This window comes from Stigmatopora nigra, chromosome 3 (genome assembly GCF_051989575.1).
Source record: "Stigmatopora nigra isolate UIUO_SnigA chromosome 3, RoL_Snig_1.1, whole genome shotgun sequence".
Classification (NCBI taxonomy): domain Eukaryota; kingdom Metazoa; phylum Chordata; class Actinopteri; order Syngnathiformes; family Syngnathidae; genus Stigmatopora; species Stigmatopora nigra.
Window position 1 is genome coordinate 18,927,305 of NC_135510.1, and position 22,472 is coordinate 18,949,776.

At 45.2% G+C, this 22,472-nt stretch overlaps 4 protein-coding genes across 4 annotated transcripts; 1 reads left to right on the forward strand and 3 right to left on the reverse strand.

The window, feature by feature from the left end:
* Positions 1-213: 213 nt before the first annotated feature.
* On the forward strand, positions 214-12,632 carry LOC144194210 (plakophilin-3-like). Its single transcript, XM_077713110.1, has 13 exons — positions 214-587; positions 3,421-3,500; positions 4,665-5,227; positions 5,858-5,981; positions 6,051-6,255; positions 6,317-6,476; positions 7,094-7,202; positions 7,267-7,431; positions 8,147-8,338; positions 8,394-8,547; positions 9,063-9,258; positions 9,323-9,410; positions 12,035-12,632. The coding sequence occupies exons 1-13, from the start codon at positions 344-346 to the stop codon at positions 12,074-12,076; spliced, it is 2,322 nt and encodes a 773-aa protein (XP_077569236.1). The 5' UTR covers positions 214-343; the 3' UTR covers positions 12,077-12,632.
* Positions 12,633-14,977: 2,345 nt separating this feature from the next.
* mtfmt (mitochondrial methionyl-tRNA formyltransferase) lies at positions 14,978-17,756 on the reverse strand. The gene is made up of 9 exons (XM_077713927.1): positions 17,744-17,756; positions 17,338-17,527; positions 16,455-16,652; positions 16,268-16,390; positions 15,897-15,999; positions 15,748-15,823; positions 15,601-15,692; positions 15,383-15,529; positions 14,978-15,322 (listed from the first exon to the last, which is right to left on the reverse strand). The coding sequence occupies exons 1-9, from the start codon at positions 17,754-17,756 to the stop codon at positions 15,137-15,139; spliced, it is 1,128 nt and encodes a 375-aa protein (XP_077570053.1). The 3' UTR covers positions 14,978-15,136.
* Positions 17,740-19,583, reverse strand: LOC144194226 (organic solute transporter subunit beta). Its single transcript, XM_077713136.1, has 5 exons — positions 19,417-19,583; positions 19,230-19,290; positions 19,054-19,158; positions 18,454-18,544; positions 17,740-18,275 (listed from the first exon to the last, which is right to left on the reverse strand). Exons 2-5 carry the CDS (start codon positions 19,282-19,284, stop codon positions 18,014-18,016), a joined length of 513 nt encoding a protein of 170 aa, XP_077569262.1. The 5' UTR covers positions 19,285-19,290; positions 19,417-19,583; the 3' UTR covers positions 17,740-18,013.
* A 491-nt stretch (positions 19,584-20,074) lies between these two features.
* c3h16orf87 (chromosome 3 C16orf87 homolog) lies at positions 20,075-22,239 on the reverse strand. Its single transcript, XM_077713144.1, has 4 exons — positions 21,910-22,239; positions 20,709-20,808; positions 20,472-20,648; positions 20,075-20,401 (listed from the first exon to the last, which is right to left on the reverse strand). The coding sequence occupies exons 1-4, from the start codon at positions 21,973-21,975 to the stop codon at positions 20,283-20,285; spliced, it is 462 nt and encodes a 153-aa protein (XP_077569270.1). The 5' UTR covers positions 21,976-22,239; the 3' UTR covers positions 20,075-20,282.
* Positions 22,240-22,472: the final 233 nt, after the last annotated feature.

The window sequence follows — 22,472 nt, forward strand, 5'->3', positions numbered from 1 at the left end:
TGACGGCTATTGACGTCCAATCCAAGCCATTTAAACCAAAAGTTCCCCTGACTTTTCAAATAAGTCTACATGCATTTTTTGTTGATTGTGCACACACCAAGGACACTGTAATACACGTGAGGTCACCGGGGGAAACAAAAGTTCACGCCACTACACAAGTACTAGTACACACTATCAAACCCCATAGCCAGGCCTCTGAGGCCCTCCTCTTTTTTGGCCCCGCCCCGCCCCTTTCGGCCCTTCCTCAGCGAGGAGGCAGCAGTCAGTCGACGACTGGTCAGAAGACAGAGAAGGTCGGCAAGTGGACAGACGAGGGAGGGACAAGGAAGGTTGGCAGGGAAGGATGTGCGCGGCGGCGGTGGCCATGTCGGACGGCTGCTTCTTGTCCGCCTTGCAGCCTAATAACTCGTCCCGCACCGCCTACGTGCTGCCATGGGACGGCCCGTGTTCGGACGCCGGGGCCAAGGCACGGAGGTTACGGGAGCAGGTTCGCCTGCGTCTGGCCGAGAACAAGTCGACGTCCCCGGGGAGGATGACGGACGACGACGGGGACGACAACAACTTTAACGTCCAGCTCGGAACCACAGGTAAGCACCATACAAAATATATACTTATTAGCTATACAAAATAGATACGTATTAGCCATAGTTTGAGAGTTGAACCCGGCGAGTCCAAAGTGGGGTACATTGAGGGGAGGTTGTTTCTTTTTCTTTTCAACAATGGCGTGTTTGAGCGTTATTTGACGAGTTGAAGCTCTTTATTTATTTGTTATAGTCGATAAGCCGTTCGTGTCAAGGACTGAGCTGATAAAGAACAAACAGGAGTGGGAATTGACGCTTTACGTCAACTTTAGCCGCGGCCTTGAAATGAACTCACCCATTTTATAGCGCGAAAAGGTTACCGCTAATGTCAACTTTTACCCCGAAATGGAATGTTCCATTTTATAGCGCGAAAAGTCATTTAGATTCCAAAGCTGGGCGTCCAATCCAATTTAGAGCGTTTGTTTATTGGCCCCTCCCAGTCGAAATGGGAAAACAAACAGAAAACGCCCATTTTTTTATGCTTCTTTCCCCTCCATTTTTAAAGATTATTATTTGCCGTTTTCATGGCCACTTTAATGTGAAGGACGTTGGTTTGACCCGCTCTTCCACGGTCATGATTTCTCCCCTGTGGGAAAAGGAGTGGACGCAGATGTCCTCCCTTCTCGCTCGCTCAAGATAAGAAGGCAGATGCAGAAAGGGAAAAAAAAATGGTTCAACGGACGACCGATCTGGCGACCGGTCAACTGGCCGGGCGACTTATCGCAAAGTTTATTTGGGACGGGGTTGTCAGGGATCCCTGGCCGTCGGTCACGCGGGTTCGAATCTGCGGCATTTTCAATCCCAGCGACCAATCATGGACACGAGTGAACATAAAGGGATCCAAATTGACAGGGTCCAGATAGCCGTTAGCGCTTCAAGTGTGGATAACGGAGACGAAGGCCAGACTCGGACCCCTATCGCCTTTTGCGAGCGGCGCTCCGACAGGAAGCGCGAAGGGAGGGCGTCCCTCCCTGGGGGGCGGGGTCAGCGTTCATTAACATTCTTGCCTCGCGTCTGGCTCCTTTTTGTTTACCTTGCTGGAAAACGTCGTAAGAAATCTGTTATCCTTTTTGTGTCGACTGAAATGAATTTGTCACTAGAACTGCTCCAACAATCCCATGTTCGTAGATTGTACGTATCCCGTCTTTCATGCCGGTTAAAGGCTTAGGACACAGGTGTCCAAGTGGTGGCCCGGGGGCCAAATGTGGCCCGCCACATCACTTTGTGCGGTCCGAAAAAGTCAATGAGTGGTGACTTTCTGTTTTAGGATTAAATTAAAATGATAGATATAGATGTATATTAAATTTCCTGATTTTCCCCCCTTTTAAATCAATAATTGTCATTTTTAATCCATTTGTTCTGTGTTTTTAGTTCAAAAAGAATTTTGTAAAATCTAAAAATATATTTAAAAAAAGCTAAAATAAACATTGTTTTAGTTCTACAAAAAACTGAATGTTGAGGGCTTTTATTCCACTTCTTTTAATCCATTTAGAAAATATATATATAAATATTCTAACAAAAATGGTCCGGCCCACTTGAAATCAAGTTGATGTTAATGTGGCTCACGAACCAAGCCGAGTTTGACAGCATCGGCCAAAAATGTGCCAGAAAAGCTCCTAAAATTGGTGTGGAGTCAGTCTGCCATTTTTTTGCGGGGTTGAGCATTCCTCATTTGACATGTGACCCAGCCAACGAGTCTCTCTCTCTCTCCCTTTCCAACTTTGCCGCCCCTCCCTAAATCTTCCCGGCGGCCCCCGCACCCCTCCCCCTCCCCCCAATCCCGCCGGAACGGACCCCCCCAACCCCAACGCCGACCTTCCTTTCCTCACGGCTCGCTCGCAAGATTTAGGACAAACCGACGCATTGTCACGAAAGCCCCGAAAAAGAAAGGCCGTTTTTACCCGTTTCCTTCAAAGCTCGTAAATTGGGGAGGAATTTTCACGGTGGCGGCGGCCAATTTTTCAACAATGGCCGCCCGTCCGTCACGGAGCCTCACAAAGTCACAAATTGACTTTTGCGTGCGATGGAGGCCAAAACGCCCTGAAAGTTAGTTGCCACCAAGAAACAAGATTCAAACGTTAAAACAGGGGTGTCAGGGTTGCTTCGTGGGCCGCCATTTTTCTTTTTAATAAATGGATTACAAGTCCTGAATATTCAGTTTTTTTATTGGTCTAAAACAATGTTTATTTGAGGGTTTTATTAAATATATTTTTAGATTTTACTAAATTATTTTTTAACTAAAAACTGGAAAATGGATTAAAAAATTACAATAATATTTTGATTTTTTGTTATAAATGGATTAAAAGAACTGGATTAAAATCCTTGAATATTCAGTTTTTTATAGATCTAAAATAATATATATTTTAGCTTTTTTTTAAATATATTTTTTTGATTTTACAGAATGATTTTGAAACTAAAAACACAGAAAAAATTGATTAAAAAATGACAATTATTGATTTAAAAGGGGGAAAATCAGTAAATTTCATATAAATCTATACTCTTCATTTGAATTTGATCCTAAAACAGAAATTTGTCAGAACAGAAATGATTTTTTAACTAAAAACTGAAAAAAAAATGTTTAAAAAATGACAATGATTGATTTAAAAGGGGGAAAATCAGGAAATTTAATATACATCTATATCATTTTAATTTAATCCTAAAACAGAAAGTCACAACTCATGATTTGCTTATTCGGGCCGCACAAAATGAGGTGGCGTGCCACATTTGGCCCCCGGGCCGCCACTTGGACACCGGTGCATTAAACAGTTGAAATGATTTGTTCCAAAATGGGACATTTTTTACAGCAATCTAACGTGGTGTTTGTGTGTGTGTGTTTTAGTGAGCGAGTACGGTTACCCTGGCAACCGAGGAGGCTTCAGCTCCAGATCCATGATCTACACGCCCAGCCGCATCATGTCGGTAAGTTGATGTCATCGTTTTTTTTTTTTTTTTTTTTGTGGTGACGTCGCAACAATAACGCGAGCCTTCTGCAATATTGCACAATAACGCCGCCCCTCCCACACAAAAATGTGCCGTGTTATTGGAAGCAGAACAATGGCGCGGGGGCGCAAACAGGAAGGCCTAAAGTCAGCTTCCTGCTTCTTGATGGCGTTTCCTGTCAAGAAGGATGCAAAAGCGGTGTAGCGCCACTTTTGCCTCCCAAAAAGATGCAAAAAAGCGCCAACATCTTTCCAAATTGGCAAAATGACCCAAAGGACAAAAGTGGAGGATGGCTTGACAATTCACTTTTTGGGGACATGAGTTACTTCCTGTACAGTTTGGTCACTTCCTGTTAAAGGCAAGCCAGTTTTTCCCTATGGGAAATAAATTGGAATTTTTGGGGCGGTTAAATTATACATTTTCAATCAAAACTATGCCGTATTTGTGTGCATTAAGTTATTTGAAAGGCCCAAAAAAAGTCAATCATGAGTGTTGACTTTCTGTTTTAGGATTAAATTAAAATGATAGATATAGATGTATATTATATTTTCTGATTTCCCCCCTTTTAAATCAATAATTGTCATTTTTTTAATCATTTTTTTCCTGTGTTTTTAGTTAAAAAATCATTGTAAAATCTAAAAATAGATTTTAAAAAATGCCCAATTAAACATTGTTTTTGACCTATGGAAAACAAAATATTCATGGCATTTAATCCAGTTATTTTAAACCATTTATTTTTTTAAAAATCTAAATATGAGCTTAATGTCAACTCGATTTTCGCGTGGGCCGAACCATTTAAGGTGTAATGTTTAGATTTTTTTAAAAATTATAAATAGATTGAAAGAAGTAAACTGGATTAAATTCTGTTTTTATAGACTTAAAACAATGTTTATTTTTTTGATTTTACAAAATTATTTTTGAACTAAAAACAGAAAAAAATGATTAAAAAATGACAATTATTGATTTAAAAGGGGCAAATCACGAAATACATATGTATCTATCATTTTAATTTAATCCTAAAACAATGTTGGCACTCATGGTTGACTTTCTCGGGCCGCACAAAATGATGCGGCGGGCCAGATTTGGCCCGAGGACCGCCACTTTCACACCTCTCCCCCTAAAGTCTCTTAAATTTTGGTACAGGTCCCGACCACGGCGACGACGTCCCGCAACTTCTCGTCCCGCTCGGCGGTGGAGACGTCGAGGACGGTGCGCGCCAGCGTGGCGGCGCAGAGCGGCTTCCAAAGCCGCAGCCGGCGCACCAAATCCATGTGCCAGGCCGAAGCCAACGCCGTGGCGGATCTGGGCGGGGCACCTGCGCCGGGCCTCTACGGCACCACCCTCCGCCGCACCCTGAGCGGCACGCTAGCCCCCCGCTGGGTGGAGGAGGAGCCTCCCGTCCACTTGAGCTACAAGGGCCCCTCCCACCGCACCATCAGCCGCATGGCCAACCGGCATCAGCACGCCAACACCTATGCCGCCTACGTCCAAGACGGCGGCGGCGAGGCCTGGCACGTCCCGCAGTGGTACGTCCACCGCCCCGCCACCGCCCGCGCCTCGGGCTACCAGGTGTCGGCGGCGGCGGCGGCAATGCAGAGGGCGGCGTCCCTCCATCGGGCCGCCTCGCTGCGAAGCGTCCGCAGCGTGGGGAAAGGATTGGACGTCCTGGACGGAGTGTCCGTTCACAGCAATGACCGTCTGGCCGGGTGAGCTTCCTTTCTTATGTTGTTGTGCCAAGAAGCCTGTTGATTGGTGCATTTGTTGCAATTGACTGCTGATTTTGCCGCTTTACTAGGGAATAGAAAATTCCAAGGAATCGGGGCAAGGTGCACAAAATTCAGTTTTGCTGTCTCAGATTTTCTGATACAAAAGCGCTTGTTGTGCTTTGGGAAGATTTAGCGCTATACGCTAGCAAAAAAAAGATCCAAAATGGCGGCGCACGGGTGCAGTGACAATTAGGCTGTTGTCCAGTCAATGATGATGACAAAGCCTATTACTACTCTTATTATTATTAGAATGATTATTTGTATTATTATTATATTTTTAATTTAATGTTTTCATTAGTGTCATTTTATTTAATTTTTTATTATTATTGTATTTTTTATTTTATTATTATTTTATTAGTAGTAGTATTACTATTATTATTAGTAGTAGTATTCTATTATATTTATTAGTATTAATATTATTACAATTATTTTTATTATTAGTATTATTATTATTTTTATTATTAGTATTATTATTATTACTACTATTATTATTGTTTTTATCATTATTACTACTATTACTATTATCATTTATTATTGTGATAATTATTTTATTATTTTTTGGGGTGTCAGAATGCAAGGCCTGGACCTGCACACGGCGGTGGGGTACCTGTCGGAACCCGACCCGGGCCTCCAGATTCTGGGCACGGCCTACATCCAACACCAGTGCTACCACAGCGCCGACTGCAAAAACCAGGTACATACGCTCATCCATTTTGGCTCCTCCCTCCTTTGGCTCCTCCCTCACTGGCTCGCTCCCCGCCAGGTCCGCCTCCTCCGCGGCGTTCCCCTGCTGGTGGAGCTCTTCTCCAGCGAGGACCCGGAAGTGCGGCGCTACGCCACGGGCGCCACCCGCAACCTGATCTACGAGAACGCCGACAACAAGGTGGCGCTGGTGGAGGCCGGCGGGGTGGCGCGACTGGTGGCCGTTTTGGGCGAACCGGATGAGGAGCTGAGGAAGAACATCACAGGTGGGCTTGGCTTTACCCCCCTGCTGACATGGCATGACGCAATGCACCCTCCCCCCTCTAGGGGTGCTGTGGAACCTGTCATCCCGAGATAACCTGAAAGAGAAGCTGTGCAGGGAAGCCTTGTCGGAACTCTGCGCCAAAGTTTTGATCCCGCTCTGTGCCGACGCCCCCCTGGGACCGTCCGACAAGGACATTTTCAACAACACCAGCGGATGCCTGCGGTAAGCCACGCCCCTCACCGACCAGATCACCCTGGCGCCACGGAAATCCGTCAAATGTACTTTTGCGACCATCAAAAGTGAGCTGCTTTTCCACAAAGAACTTTAGAGTACCGCATACACCACTGGTGTCAAAGTGACGGCCCGCGGGCCGAATCTGGCCCTCTGCATCATTCTGTGCGGCCCGGGAAAGTTAATGATGAGTGCCGACTTTTTGTTTTAGGATCAAATTCAAATGGAGTATAGATGTATATTAAATTTCCTGATTTCCCCCTTTTAAATCAATCATTGTCGTTTTTTAATACATTTTTTTCTATTTTTAGTTCAAAAATCATTTTGTAAAATCTAAAAGTATATCAAAAAAAGCTAAAATTAACATTGTTTTCGATCTATAAAAAAACGTAATATTCAGGGCCTTTGTCACCCTGTGTCTTTGTTTGTCACCCCTGACCCAAACCCAATGGAGAACTCTATTCGTCATCTGTCTCTGTGCCTTACAACCAACCAGCAACCAGTCTAGAGTGTTGTACTCTACCTAAATGAATTGTTAATGGCCCTCTCTGCTATTTAAAAAGTAAAAAGTTCCTAGCCCCGCCCCTAATGCTGTTTTTTTTGCTCAGGAACTTGAGCTCGGTCAACCAGAGGACCCGAGAGAAGTTGCGCGACACCCCGGGTCTGGTGGACTCGCTGGTGTCTTACATCAAGCAGGAAGTCATCCCCGACGATAAGGTAAACTCCGCCCATTTGAGGGGCAACGAGATTGGACTCCGCCCCCCCTTCCGTCCGTCTTCAGGGTTTGGAGAACTCGCTGTGCGTGCTGCGGAATCTGTCCTACCAACTGTACTCGGAACTGCCGCCCTCGGTGCGACTCCGCCTAGAGGGGCCCTCCCGGGGCTCCGCCCCCAGGGAGGCCGACACCGCCGGCTGCTTCACCATGTACTCCAAGAAGAACGCAGAGGTAACTCCGCCCACACGCCCGGGAGTAAAGAAGAGAGGGAAATGGGAGACGCCGGCTGGTCTCCGTGGGGTGGATCGCTTTTCCGTCCCTCGACGAAACGATCCAATTACTTCATTCTCTACGTCAGGGGTGACGGGCTCGGGTTGGTTGGCGGGCCGCTTTAACGTCAACTCCATTTTGGATTTTAGATATAATATTTAGATTTTTTTTTTTTTAAATTGGATTAAACAAACTGGATTAAAAGCCCTGAATATTCTGTTTTTATAGATCTAAAACAATGTTTATTTGAGCTTTTTTTAATATATTTTTTAGATTTTACAAATTTATTTTTGAACTCCAAACACAGAAAAAATGAATTAAAAAATAACAATATTTTTTTCTTAAATAAATGGATTAAAAGAACTGGATTAAAAGCCCTGATATTCAGTTTTTTATAGATCTAAAACATTGCATTTTTAAATATATTTTTATTATGATTTTTCGACAAAAAACGTTAAAAAAATGATTAAAAAATGAAAATTATTGATTTAAAGGGGGAAAATCAGTAAATATACTATCCATCTCGACTCTTCATTTGAATTTGATCCTAAAACACAAAGTCGACATGTTTTACTTTCTCGGGCCGCACAAAATGAGGCAGCGGGCCACATTTGGCCCGCGGGCCGCCGCTTTGACACCCGCTCTCTACTTCATTCACGGTCCGATGTTCTTTCAGCATCAGCAGCGCAACCAAAGCCTGGCCATCCTGTCCGAGGCCTCGCGAGAACCACGCGGCGCCGACTGGCTCTGGCACCCCCGGGCCGTGGCGCTGTACAAGCAGGTCCTCCAGAACGGGGGCGAGACCACCTCGGCCAGCCGGGAGGCCGCCCTGGGGGCCTTGCAGAACCTCACCGCCGGAGACGCCAGGGTACGTTAAACGGACGCCGTCCATCCGTCCACACACTAAACTCCTCCTCTTTCAGTGGGCGTCGGTGTTGAGCGTGGTGGTGCTGGAGCAGGAGAGGATGCTGCCCACCCTGCTGGACCTTCTGGACACGGACGACGAGGCCGAGCTGCGACCACTCACCGCCCTGCTCCGGAACCTGGCCCGCCACGCGCCCAACAAGGACCTCGTCGGTCAGTTTCCTCTTTTTTTTTTTTTCAATAACGTCTTGTTGCTTGGCCAAAAATACAGTTTTGTCCCACCCAAGATGGCCGCCATGCTCACACACTGCCGTACAAACAATAAGCTTTAGATTCCCCATTTTTTTCCACATAAACGTCTTACTACTGCTCCGTAAGTATGGTTTTGCCTCACCCAAGATGGCCGCCATGCACACGCAGACTGCCATACAAACAATAAGCTTTAGATTCCCCAATTTTTTTTCACATGAACTTCTTGTTGCTCCTCCATAAGTATGGTTTTGCCCCACCCAAGATTGCCGCCATGCACACGCACGATGCCGTACAGACAAGCTTTAGATTCCCCAATTTTTTTTCGCATAAACGTCTTGTTGCTGCTCCACAAATACATTTTTGCCCCACCCAAGATGGCCGCCCCACACACCATTAAAAACAAGCTAGTTTTGCCCTAGTTTTGTCCAAAGTAGATTGGTCGAAAAATGAAAGAACACCTTTTTTTGCCAACCCAGCCAAAAACATGGTGAGCGTCCTGGTGTCCAAGCTTCCCGCCGACGGCCTGTCCGGGACGCCGTCCCGCGAGGTGGTGGTCAACGTGTGCGGCGCCCTCAACCAGCTGGTGGCCCGCAGCTCGCTGGCGGCCCGCGACATCTCCTACTTCAACGGCCTGCCCAAACTGGTGGGCATCAAGACGGCCCACGACAACAGGTGGGTGCTCCACGCCAAAAATTTCGGTCCCACGCCGTTCTGACGCTCTGCGTGGGTCTTTTAGCTCCGGGGCGCTAAAAGCTTCCCGGGCGGCGTCCACCGTCCTGTGCAACATGTTCCAGTACAGCAAACTGCACAAAGACTACAAACTGGTAAGAGAATCCTCTTTAGTGTTCAACTTTTTCCATTGTCTAGCGCCCCCTAGTGGCTCACGTGCAACACATTTTTTTCACCGGTCACTCAAAATATAAGTTGAAAGTAGTAATGTGATTTCAACTCTAAAAAAAATAGCAATGAAGAGAATTTTGGTCCAAAAACGCAACGATTAGCATGTTCGCCTCGCAGTTTTTGGGTCGAGGGTTCGATCCCAGGTGGATCCTCACTGTTAACAGTTTGCATGGTCTCCCTGGGCTCGTCTGGGTTTTCTCCGGGTAATCTCACCCGCTCTAGCATCCTTAAAACATGCACGCTAACAAGCTAATTGAACAAGTCATTGGCCTCCCACCTCTGTGGACCTGGGTTCAAATCCTCCTTACCTCACTTTTCCCACTTGAAGGTACCATTAAGTACTAAGTATGATCTGGGAGTGGAAAGAGACAAAACCACAAATACTACTGCATAATCCTGTACAGTGGTGGCCCAATGGATAAGTCATCAATCTGCCACCGCTGTGGTCCTGGGTTCGAATCCCAGTGCATGCAAACATTTTCCAAATATTATTCAGGTTAATGAAGGAGGTAAAAGTATAAGTATTACTAACTTCTCTCACAGGGTGGTGGCTCAGTGGCTAAGTCATTAGTCTCCCACCTCTATGGTCCTGGGTTCGAATCCCAGTGCCTGCAAAGATTTTCCAAATATTATTCAGGTAAATGAATAAGATAAAAGCATAAGTATTACAGGTTTCTCTCACAGGGTGGTGGCCCAGTGGCTAAGTCATCAGTCTTCCACCGCTGTGGTCCTGGGTTCAATTCCCAGTGCAGGCAAAGATTTTCCAAATATTCAGTTAAAAGAATAAGTTCTAATGGATAAGTTTATAAGTATATAAGTATTTAATGGTGGATGAAGCATTTTGTCCAAAAAATGACTAAGTGTTACAACCCCATTTCCTTGGATAAAACGTTTCAACACCCTTGTATAAGTGGGGCACGAGTTGGTGTAGTGGGTTGCACACTCGCCTTTGCACCGAGAGAACGTGAGTTCGCTTCCCGGTGTCGGCGGTTCACTAAGCAAGCGGTCGAGGGTCGGCCGAAGGCCGACCCGAGAACGCCTTTCGCACATACAGGTCCATCAAGTGTCTTCCGAACTGCCGAAGGCAGTTCGGAATATAACCTTTTGCTGAAAAGTATGACTAAGTGTTTAATATAAATTAAAAAGTTTTTCTTTTTTCCTTCTTCTTATTCCATTGACCAATTCTTCTTTCCAAGTATTTTCAGCCAAACGACGGCAGGGGGAATCGAACCCAGGTCTCCCAGACGGGAGTCCAGTGTTCTAACCTCTGCGCCACTCAAGTGACTACACTTTTCTTTGTAATCATTTGAGTGTCTTTCCAAGAAGTCCACAGAAACAACTAAGTGAAAAAGTGTCCCAAGCGGGATTTGAACCCAGGTCTCCCCGACGAGAGTCCGGTGAACAAACCTCTGCGCCACCAAGGCACACTTCCTAGGCTACACTTTCCTTTGCAATCATTTGAGTGTCTTGACGCAAAGTCCACAGAAACAACAAAGTGAAAATGTGTCCCAAGCGGGATTTGAACCCAGGTCTCCCAGACAGGAGTCCAGTGAGTTAACCACTACACCACCAAGGAGCTACACTTTTCTTTGTACACATTTGAGTCTCTTGATTGCAAGAAGACAGAAACAATGAAGTGGAAATGTGTCCCAAGCGGGATTTGAACCCAGGTCTCCCACATGAGAGTCAGGTGACTTAACCTCTACGCCACAATTTAGCCACACTTTCTTTTGTCATTAATGGAAGTTCTTGACTACAACTATATAGAATCAACTAAGGGAAAATTTTTCCCATCTGGGAATCGAACCCCAGCCTCTCACATGGGAATCACACGAGAGTTAACCTCCACACCACCAATCAGTCACACTTTATTTTTGTTCATTATTGGAAGGTCTTGACTACAAATATATAGAAAGGTCTTAAAAAAGAGCCTTATAATACATGGTCATTTTCAATTTGACTGGCCACTGACCCTTGTGAGGATAAGCGCACCAGAAAATGTTCCGATTCATGTCATTCAAGCCCCGCCCTCAATGACCTCAAAGATCATAAAACTTTGAAAACAACCCCTGTCTATCAGAGATGTTTTTTGGACAAATTGGGTGGCCTCCTGCCTGCCTGCCCACGGTCCAATCAGTCTGTGGGGTGGCTTTGTGACTCCAGGGCCTGGACAACTTGTCCCGATGGAGGACAACCTCAATCTTTTGGCCTTTTACGCCCTTTGTTTGAGCCGTGAAAGGCGCCATTCAGCCAAGTCGTAGCTCACTTTTATCGGGGGCGCCGCCCCATTGGCCGCCGACTCCGCACGGTTTTCCAAGTAAGCGGGCCGACTGTGTGCGGTTGCCATGACGACCGGACGTCCGTGGCGCTCTTGTTCTCACACAAAGCTCCAATTCGAAGATTTTCCACTAAATCCCTGTTACGAGCAAAACGGACAGAAAAGAGCCCCGCCCCCTGACTTTTGATTGGAAACACGTGAGGACAATGTATGGAAGACTCCCCCCCCCCCCCCCCCCCATCTGATAAAAGGCATTTTTTTCCCTTTCAGAAAGGATTCGCTCGACGAGATTTTGCTGACGCCACCATCTGAGATACAGCCAGCAGAGGGCGCCAGAGTGTCAACCAAGAAGGAGCCATCTGCCTTCCAACTAACCTTTTTTCTAATCACAATACTTTGTTCAGTAACCTTAGGCTAGGGACATTTTGTGAGTCTTTTTAACCGGTCATCTCCTGTTTTAATTCATTTCTCAGCTAACAAATTAGTCAATTTATCACCTATATTTTGTTTTTGTTCCAAAATGCAACATGTACGCCACTATTTGCTGGTGGTTTTTGTGGGAAAATGTTGTTCTAAAACATTTTGATGAGTCATAAGTCAAAAAGCTGTAAAGATCAATACTACATTCAAGGCCGCTGGGAAATGTGACTCAAGTTTTTTTTTTGTCCAATAAGTTGGCCAATTTGTGTTGAATAATGTTAATTTTCTACTAATACGTCGACTTTGTGGAGTGTTCCCAAAGGAAAGCCGACAAGCTCCAGCCGTGTGTGCCGTGGGAAATGTTAGCCAACATGTCCAGTTTGGGGGCTAGCAGCCTGCCACTGTAACTATACGTGTGCACATTACAATTAAAACAAAAATAAACTACTCAATGATTTGGATTGCTTTTCTTTGATGGGCGGGAGTGATTGGTTCTGAGCCTTAATGAATCAGAAATTCAACATTTTTTTAAAACCCTAACCAGAAAAAAACCTTACTATACTATGTCGTTTTTGAAACCATGAACCTAACCCTAGCTAGGGTTTGGCTAGGGATAGGGTTTGGCTAGGGTTAGGGTTTAGCTAGGGTTAGGGTTTGGCTAGGGTTAGGGTTTAGCGAGGGTTAGGTTATGGCTCGGGTTAGGTTATGGCTAGGGTTAGGGTTTGGCTAGGGTTAGGGTTTGGCTAGGGTTAGGGTTTAGCTAGGGTTAGGGTTTGGCTAGGGTTAGGTTATGGCTAGGGTTAGGGTTTGGCTAGGGTTAGGTTATGGCTAGGGTTAGGGTTTAGCTAGGGTTAGGTTATGGCTAGGGTTAGGTTATGGCTAGGGTTAGGGTTTAGCTAGGGTTGGGGTTTAGCTAGGGTTAGGTTATGGCTAGGGTTAGGTTATGGCTAGGGTTAGGTTATGGCTAGGGTTAGGGTATGGCTAGGGTTAGGTTATGGCTAGGGTTAGGGTTCTGCTAGGGTTAGGGTATGGCTAGGGTTAGGGTTTGGCTAGGGTTAGGTTATGGCTAGGGTTAGGGTTTGGCTAGGGTTAGGGTTTGGCTAGGGTTAGGTTATGGCTAGGGTTAGGGTTTGGCTAGGGTTAGGGTTTGGCTAGGGTTTAGCTAGGGTTAGGTTATGGCTAGGGTTAGGTTATGGCTAGGGTTAGGTTTTGGCTAGGGTTAGGGTTTGGCTAGGGTTAGGGTATGGCTAGGGTTGGGGTTTAGCTAGGGTTAGGTTATGGCTAGGGTTAGGTTATGGCTAGGGTTAGGTTATGGCTAGGGTTAGGTTATGGCTAGGGTTAGGGTATGGCTAGAGTTAGGTTATGGCTAGGGTTAGGGTTCAGCTAGGGTTAGGGTTCTGCTAGGGTTAGGGTATGGCTAGGGTTAGGGTTTGGCTAGGGTTAGGTTATGGCTAGGGTTAGGTTATGGCTAGGGTTAGGGTTTGGCTAGGGTTTAGCTAGGGTTAGGGTTTAGCTAGGGTTAGGTTATGGCTAGGGTTAGGTTATGGCTAGGGTTAGGTTATGGCTAGGGTTAGGTTTTGGCTAGGGTTAGGTTATGGCTAGGGTTAGGGTTTAGCTAGGGTTGGGGTTTAGCTAGGGTTAGGTTATGGCTAGGGTTAGGTTATGGCTAGGGTTAGGTTATGGCTAGGGTTAGGTTATGGCTAGGGTTAGGGTATGGCTAGGGTTAGGTTATGGCTAGGGTTAGGGTTCAGCTAGGGTTAGGGTTCTGCTAGGGTTAGGGTATGGCTAGGGTTAGGGTTTGGCTAGGGTTAGGTTATGGCTAGGGTTAGGGTTTGGCTAGGGTTAGGGTTTGGCTAGGGTTAGGTTATGGCTAGGGTTAGGGTTTGGCTAGGGTTTAGCTAGGGTTAGGGTTTAGCTAGGGTTAGGTTATGGCTAGGGTTAGGTTATGGCTAGGGTTAGGTTATGGCTAGGGTTAGGTTTTGGCTAGGGTTAGGTTTTGGCTAGGGTTAGGGTATGGCTAGGGTTAGGGTATGGCTAGGGTTAGGGATGTGCTAACCCTAGCCAAACCCTAACCCTAGCACAACCCTAACCCTAGCTAAACCCTAACCCTAGCCATAACCTAACCCTAGCCAAAACCTAACCCTAGCCATAACCTAACCCTAGCCAAACCCTAACCCTAGCTAAACCCTAACCCTAGCCATAACCTAACCCTAGCTAAACCCTAACCCTAGCCAAACCCTAATCCTAGCCATAACCTAACCCTAGCTAAACCCTAACCCTAGCCAAACCCTAACCCTAGCCATAACCTAACCCTAGCCATAACCTAACCCTAGCCAAACCCTAACCCTAGCCAAACCCTAATCCTAGCCATAACCTAACCCTAGCTAAACCCTAACCCTAGCCAAACCCTAACCCTAGCCATAACCTAACCCTAGCCATAACCTAACACTAGCCAAACCCTAACCCTAGCCAAACTTTAACACTAGCCAAACCCTAACCCTACCTAAACCCTAACCCTAGCCAAACCCTAACCCTAGCTAAACCCTAACCCTAGCCAAACCCTAACCCTACCTAAACCCTAACCCTAGCCAAACCCTAACCCTAGCCAATCCCTCGCCAAACCATAATCCTAACCAAACCCTAGCCAAACCCTATGAAACCATAACCCTAGCACAACCCTAACCCCAACCCTAACCATTTTGTATTTAAACATACCCTAACCCTAAAAAAGCCTTACATAGAAATGTATATTTCTTCACGTATGACTTTTGAAAAATGAATCAAACACATATCTACCATGATTGATCTTTTATGGATCACCACACAAAGGATACTCCAAAGTCATTTTCCAGAAGAAAAAAGACATCCTGCCGTCGCTTGGGTTATTTCGTCTGTCCCGCTCCAGACGGCTTGGACGTCTCGCGGCGTCCGCGAGTCCAATTCCAAACCTTTTCAAGGATTTCCCAATACGTTTCCCCGCGGTCCGCTTTCTTCCACGTCCGTGGGCGAGGGTGGGCGGAGCCTGGGCGGCGTGTCGTCAAAGCGCGGCGCGGCCGTCCGGTGCAGGTAGCCGTTGTAAAAGTCGCCCGCCGTCAGACGCTTTTTGAGGACCACCGTCTTGAAGCTGACCCATCCGTCCTGGGAAGGACGCGGCAGTTTTAGCGAGGGCGCTCGGAGACGAACCGTTCGTTCACCCACCTTGCAACGCACGGCCAGCGCCTCCGAGTCTTTGCGGAAGACGACGGAGCCCGGCGGCGGAAGGGGCGGAGCTAGGGTCACGTGACAACTCCCCGCGAAGTCCTCCAGCTTGATGGGGTGGCCCATCCACGTGGTTCGCAGCGGGAACTGCGGAACGGACAAAAAAATCATCAAGATCGGCAAAAACGGCTCACTTGAACGAACGAACGAATCAGCACCCTGAAACCGACGGCTCGGTAGAGTCGGTCGATGTCTCGGCACGTTTGCTCCTCCCAGCAAAGCCGGCTGACCGAGGCGCCCATCTTGGGGGCTGTCGGGAGACGTCAGTGACCGGACGCCGTCACCGCGGAGGCGGGGCTTCTTACCGAAAGTGGCGCCGGTGGCGCTCTGCTCCCGCACGCCCGCCGCCTTCTCGGGAAGAGTCCGTAAAGTTTCCAGGAGCTGCTCACGGGAATCCAGCGCACGTCAGCAGTCAGAAACGGCGGCTCTGCGACGTCTGGGGGGCGGAGCCTACCAGCCGGGCTCCTTTCGCGGCCAGGGCGTCGCCCAGCTGCTCGGCCGTGGCGTTCTCGGGGACCCGGTGGAGAGCCCGGCTCAGGACGGGGCCCTCGTCGAACCTGGGGGACACATTTCTTGAGTCTACTTAGCTTCAGGCTAACAGATAAAAGGTAACACCATCGACAGGCTAATGGAACTTAGCGTCTTTTTTAAAAATTGAATGTTTTATTTTCTGAATATACAAACAGTGAAGTGACTTCCATTAGCCTGTCAATGGTGTTGTCCTTTGTCTGTTAGCATCAAGCTAAGTGGGCTTTTCTCATGTTATGCGAGTGGCGTTTCTTTTGTTTTGGGACAGTAAGACAAACATTTTGACTTCCTGTTTACCTGTGAGGTCGTATTTGCATGATGGTGACGCCGGTCACGGCGTCTCCGTTAAGAATGGTGTGGAAGATGGGGGCGGGGCCACGCCAACGAGGGAGAAGGCTGGGATGGACGTTCAAGATGCCGCTAAAAATAGAAATACAAGTTTGTGATGACCTCAGCTACCCTTCCTCCTCCTCCTCTTCCTCACCGCGGGAATTCCCGGATGAGCCGTCGTCCCAGCAGACACCCGAAGGACACCACCACGCCCACGTCGAACTGCCCGCCCACGTCGCTGGGCGGCCACGGGCGCACGGGCAGACGGCGACGGCGGGCAAAGTCCGCCACCGGGACGTCGTCTCTCAGCGTGACCACTTCTAATGATGAGACCACGCCTCCCGCTCCGCTTCTGCCGCACAGGATGAAGATAACGCGTTAATTGGGAATAGAATGGATTAAAAAGTGATTACAAGAACTGGATTAAAAGACTGGAATATTCCGTTTTTTTATAGATCTATTTTAGCTTTTTAAAATATATTTTTCGATTTTACAAGAAGATTTTTGAACTAAAAACAGAGAAAAATGTTTTAAAAAATGACAATAATTAATTTTAAAGGGGGAAATCGGGAAATTTAATATACATCAGACCATTTTAGATATATTTAGATTTTTTTTAATAAATGGATTAAAAGAACTGACTTAATTTTTTATATGATCTAAGACAATGTTTTTTTAGCTTTTTTGAAATATATTTTTAGATTTCATTAAATGATTTTTAACTAAAAACACTGAAAAAATTGATTCAAAAATGACAATTCTTGATTAAAAGGGGGAAATCAGGAAATGTGATATACATCTATACCCTCCATTTTAATTTGAGCCTAAAACAGAAAGTCGCCACATCCTTTCCTTTCTCGGGCCGCACGAAATGATGCAACGGGCTATATTTGGCCCCCGGACCACCACTTTGACACTTGATTTACACAGAGATTCAGCACCTTCTTTTAGTGCCACTGACGGAACTAAACGTTCAATCTATTTGGACCGAGACGGGGAGAAGGAAGAAATGTAGAAAATGAATGAATAGTCTCAACCTGTCAGCCTCGAGAATCTTGAGGGATTCCACGGCGAAGTCATCGGAGCCGAAGAAGAGGAGCCTCCACGGGGGTCCCGACGAGCACCGACGCCTCCCGGTCGCCGTTACCGAAAAAACACCGCCACGCCGAAGGAGGCGGAGGACAGCCAGCGTGTCTCCGAGGACCTTAAAAGGCCCAAAATATTTAACTTACGAGGCTTTTATTTGTACATGTTCTTAAACATGGCAAACGTTAGGAGAAGGTTACGGGAGAAGTTTGGAAGACAACAGAGGGGCGCGCAAGGAGGACGCCATCTTGACAGATACACTTCCGGGTATTTTCTTCTTCGTTGCAGTTTCGGAATTCATTTTTTGAGCGCCCCTGTAGGAACACTCGTGTACTGAATGGAAGCAAGTGATGTCACTGATGATTTTCATCTTTATTGACTTCAACTTTGACAAATAAAGCGTATATAAAAGACAATTATTATGAAATAGTCACTCATGTTTTTTAGAATTATATACAAATGAAGACGCTTTAGCTTCGAATCATGAGAACATGTTGACTCCATCATTTTGGGATGTTTTTCACTTACAAAATCCTAATATTACTTGTTAGAAAAAAGTGAAAACATTTTATATCAAAAAAAAAAATAAACATATTTGAGCACAATTTCCACATTAGCTTTCAATCATCACATCTTCGAGTCTCCGCCTTCCTCGTCCTTGTACTCGTCCGGCGGGACCGGAGACTCCTCCCCCTCGTCCGCCTCGGTGGGGGTGTCGGCGTAGAGACAAGAAGTGTTGCCGTCCTTCCAGGTGACCACGATGCTCCCCGCTTTGGAGTCGTCGCCGTTGCACGTTTGGGCGTCCACGCAGACGGCCATTTCCGGGTTGCCCTCGTCTCGACCTTTGACCGCCGCCGCCGCCTTGTACTTGGCGATCTTCCTCCTGTTTCTGCACAGGGCGAGAATGACCTTCAGTCTTTGGTTGCCATAGACTACGCTAAACATCCAATTACAAAAACATGTAAAAGTGCAAAAAAACGAAGAAAAACATTTGTTGTAAAACAAAAACAAAAAAATCTTTCCTTTTGCATTCACAAAACATTGCTAGCATAGTAGCATTAGCTTACCTGCTAGCCATGGCGCCCATTCCCAGCAAGAGGAAACCCACCAGAAGACAAACGAAGGCCAAACCCAGCAATGCGAACTTCCATACTGTGGCTGCACAAATCAACATTTGACATTTCTGCCAAAGTCAATATTCACTATTTTTGGAAAAATATAAATTTGCCTTTTTTTTTTGCCAAAATATAAATTCACCCTCTTTGGCAAAATCCAAATTCGCCGTTTTTGCCCAAATAAAATTTGCCATTTTTTTTGCCAAAATCAAAATTCGCTATTTTTTTGTCAAAATCAAAACTCGTCATTTTTGCAAAAATCTAAATTTGCCATTTTTGCCAATTCAAAATTAGCCATGTTTTGTCAAAATCCAAATTTGCCATTTTTTTAGCCAAAATTCAAATTTGCCATTTTTGACAAAACAAAATTTCCCATTTTTGCCAAAATCAAAATTTGCTATTTTTGGCAAAATCAAAATTCGTCATTTTTTGCCAAAATCTAAATTTTGCCACTTTTGCCCAAATCCAAATTCACATTTTTTTGCCAAAATCAAAATTTGTCATTTTCAAACCACTTTTTTGCCCGTTTTTTATCGAGAGGCGTACTCTTACCATCCTCAGTGCGATACAACCATCGCAGATATTCTTTCTCCTCCTCCGTCACGCGAGGCCGACCCTCCTCGTCCGGTTCGTCATCGGTCGAGGCACGAGCTGGCCCTGAAAGTGCATTATTTCATCAAAAACATGTTTTTTTTTAATTTATAGGTGATTTTCTTTTTTTGAAGTACCTGAGAGGAAGAGAAAGAGAAGCAAGCATCCCCAAAACATGTCTGCCAGGCCCATCGATTGCTTGGAAAGATTAAAAAAAAAAGACACATTTAAGTATTTTCAAGATTAAAAGGAATGTTAGCGATGGCTATCAATGCTAGCCTGCAACTTTTACTCCAAATAAATGAAAAAAATGCAGTTACTCACCAGGCTTCCACTTGTGGATCCCGTCAAAAGGAAATGAAAGTTTCCAAGTTGGACTTTAGCAAAGTTCAACGTTTGATTGGTCGCCGTTTACGAGGTGCTCCAAAGCCATTCCCGTTTTGACTCATCGGTCAAAAAGAAGCTTTTTTACGGCAGAGGTCAACGACATCTCGGTGGAAGGGGAGGCGCCACCTGACCTCTGGAGGGGGAGGGGCCGCCAGTCAACGGCCAATCACGAGTGCCAGCTGAATCCTGAGGTCCAATCTTTTTTTCCACTTAAAGCTAAGCTAGCGATTACCAATTAAATGGTTGGCTCATAAAAACTGGAGCTTTGCCTTTTTTTAAAACTGTGGTTGCAACACTGCCCTCTGGTGGCCGAATCATGCAACGATACTGTATGAATAAAGGCACGTTATTAGGGTCAATATCATAAGGAATTAATTCATCCATTATGTAATGATTATTTTCTTACTGTAAAACTGAAAATAACCAGAAAATATTAAATGTCGATTTGCTGACATCTCCTGGTGAAAAAGAGTATAGCATGTCTTGTGCGCATATAAGTCGGCACCTTTGATTCAGTCATTTTTTTGTAACAAATACGGCTTTTATGTAAACAAATACGGTAGAAGTTCAAATTAGGGGCTAATGAGGTCAAAGGTCACGTGGTTCGGAAAGGGAGTTTTAATTTATTTTATTTTAAAAAATCACTGCTTATTTTATCTATCCGGAGAATGACATTTGTCTCCCAAAATATCTTCCTTGTATAAACAGTTTATTTTTAAAGAATATCGATGGCCATGATGAAAAATCCATAATAGTTGTAGTAACTTTGTTTGTATTTTGTCCATTTTCCACCAGGGGGCGCGCTATAAAATGAGCGTCTGGGCCAGGATCTTGCGGTTGATCTCGGCCAACGCCACGGAAAAGACGAAGGCGCGTTCGTCCGACAGCCCGGCGTAAACATCCGTTTCTTTCTCTTGTTTGTCTAAAAAAAAGCCAAAAAAAGCGGCAAAATAAGCGCCGGCGCCATTTTTTTTTTTTTTTAAACAGCCCACCTTTTTCTTCGTCATGTTTCTTGAGGCCCACCGTCTTGGGTCTCCCGCGCCCCCGGCGGACGGGGTCCGATTGGCTGTTGCTCCTGGGTCGCGGCCTCCGGGGGTCCGCCCCCTCGCCGCCGTCCGGGCGTTCGCGGCGGACGCGTTCGGTGCGTCGCCGCTTGGACGCCATTTTGTCTGCGGAGGGCGACTTTGAGCGGGGGGACGGCGAACTCAGGGGGGGCGTCGGCAACTCACCGGCGACGCTGGCCGACGAGCATTCGTTGAGTCTGGCGTTGAGGAGTTTCCTGCTGATGAAGACGAAGCCGCACGGACACGACTTGCACGCCACGGGAATCTGAGCCAATGAGACGAGGGAAAACGTTTAGTTGACAACAAGGTGGGACATCTTGTCTTGCAGTCATTAAAAAAAAAAAATGTTCGGATTTTATGTGGGCTGGAACATTTTAGATAGAATATTTAGATTTTTTTTATAATTGGATTAAAAGATGAATATTCCGGTTGTTATAGATCTAAAACAATGTTTATTTTAGCTTTTTTAAATATATTTTTAGATTTTACAAAATGATTTTTTGAACTAAAAAGACGGAAAAAAATGATTAAAAATGACAATGATTGATTTAAAAGGAAGAAGATCAGGAAATTTGATATATAAATATACTCTTCATTTTAATTTGATTTTAAAACAGAAAGTCGGCACTCATGATTGACTTTCTCGGGCCACACAAAATGATGCGGCGGACCAGATTTGGCCCCCGGGCCGCCGCTTTGACACCTGGTTTATTTTATGTTAACGTTGACAATCTTTTTTGTTTGTGATTTCCCTTGGTTTTAAACATGCATTTTTCTTATGTCATTAAAAATAGAAATGTCCCCCATTTCTTTGTTATTTTTAATGTCAACATTGATATATTTTTTATTTATTTTCCTGGTCCTCAAAATGAATAACAATCCCATTATTACATAAAATTAACAAATTTGAATTCAAAATAGAGGAATGCACAAATTGCTATCTCCAATTTTTAATCCAATAATTTTAATCCAATCCTTTGATATTCCACAAAATTATCAAGTGACGCCATTATGCTAATTTTGAATGAAAAATAAGCCATTTGAGGGCATTTTAACGACGAGCTATCAAGGTTACATTCCATTTCGACGACGTGGAATTTCTAAAAAAAATAACCTATATTTATTATTTAGAAATATGAACTCCCAGATAAATATAAAAAGCACAAATATTTGAATTCTCCGAAAGAAGACGTCATTGACGAGATATTTAATATCTCGGAATTGAAGAGTCGAAGCAAGAAAAAATAGGACGTCTGCGGACGTATTTCCGCCATCCGAGCTCAGCTAATGCCAAAATATCAATCTCCCAAAAAAATATCCCCAAATCCAATCATCATAAATGAAAATAAAAGACATTTTGCCTCACCTGTTGGTCACATTCGGGACAAGATTTTGTAGCCATTTTGACTTTCTTTGTTTTATTTGTCGACATAGTCCGACTGCAAACAACGACCGAAACGGTTCGCCTCCCTCGTCTTTTCACAACTACTCCTCACATTACCACTCACAAAAAAAACAATCATTCAAAATGAAAAAGTGCCATTAGATAGAGACGAAAAAAGGGGGAATTTTGGAGCAAACTGGGCGCCCCGACCGGCGGAGCGAATGATAAAATCCCAAAAGAGAGCAGAAAAAAGTAATAATTCAAGCTCCTGGAGTTGTGCGCGTGCGCACTCGACGTCCTCCAGCGGCTTTGTGGCGTTCACTGAGACTCGGAAAATGTGTTGTTTCTGCTATTTTGTAGCCGTTTCGCTATCATACAAGACCAAATTTCAATATTTGCGGTTGTACTGTTCTATAAATCGAGGGAAAACTTAAACTATTAAACTTTTTCAACGCCATTGACGATAAAAGACGTCCAATTCTGCTCTGAATTTAAATGACTATCACTTGAATCATTTCATCTGAATGGCAAATCTCCCACTGTTA

Bases quoted from the DNA above. Each gene is read 5' to 3' on its own strand.
- LOC144194210 (XM_077713110.1), top strand. From the start codon at position 344: ATGTGCGCGGCGGCGGTGGCCATGTCGGACGGCTGCTTCTTGTCCGCC. The intron at 3,501-4,664 runs GTAAGTTGATGT...ATTTTGGTACAG, and splicing joins CGCCCAGCCGCATCATGTCG to GTCCCGACCACGGCGACGAC. The intron at 9,411-12,034 runs GTAAGAGAATCC...TTTCCCTTTCAG, and splicing joins TGCACAAAGACTACAAACTG to AAAGGATTCGCTCGACGAGA.
- LOC144194226 (XM_077713136.1), bottom strand. From the start codon at position 19,284: ATGGGCCTGGCAGACATGTTTTGGGGATGCTTGCTTCTCTTTCTCTTC. The intron at 19,159-19,229 runs GTACTTCAAAAA...ATGCACTTTCAG, and splicing joins TCTCTTTCTCTTCCTCTCAG to GGCCAGCTCGTGCCTCGACC. The intron at 18,545-19,053 runs GTAAGAGTACGC...TGATTTGTGCAG, and splicing joins GTTGTATCGCACTGAGGATG to CCACAGTATGGAAGTTCGCA.
- c3h16orf87 (XM_077713144.1), bottom strand. From the start codon at position 21,975: ATGTCGACAAATAAAACAAAGAAAGTCAAAATGGCTACAAAATCTTGT. The intron at 20,809-21,909 runs GTGAGGCAAAAT...TCATTGGCTCAG, and splicing joins GTCCCGAATGTGACCAACAG to ATTCCCGTGGCGTGCAAGTC. The intron at 20,649-20,708 runs GTGAGTTGCCGA...CGCCCTCCGCAG, and splicing joins CTCGTCGGCCAGCGTCGCCG to ACAAAATGGCGTCCAAGCGG.
- mtfmt (XM_077713927.1), bottom strand. The intron at 16,653-17,337 runs GTTGAGACTATT...CCTGTGCGGCAG, and splicing joins AAGATTCTCGAGGCTGACAG to AAGCGGAGCGGGAGGCGTGG. The intron at 16,000-16,267 runs GTAAACAGGAAG...TGTGTCCCCCAG, and splicing joins ATGCAAATACGACCTCACAG to GTTCGACGAGGGCCCCGTCC.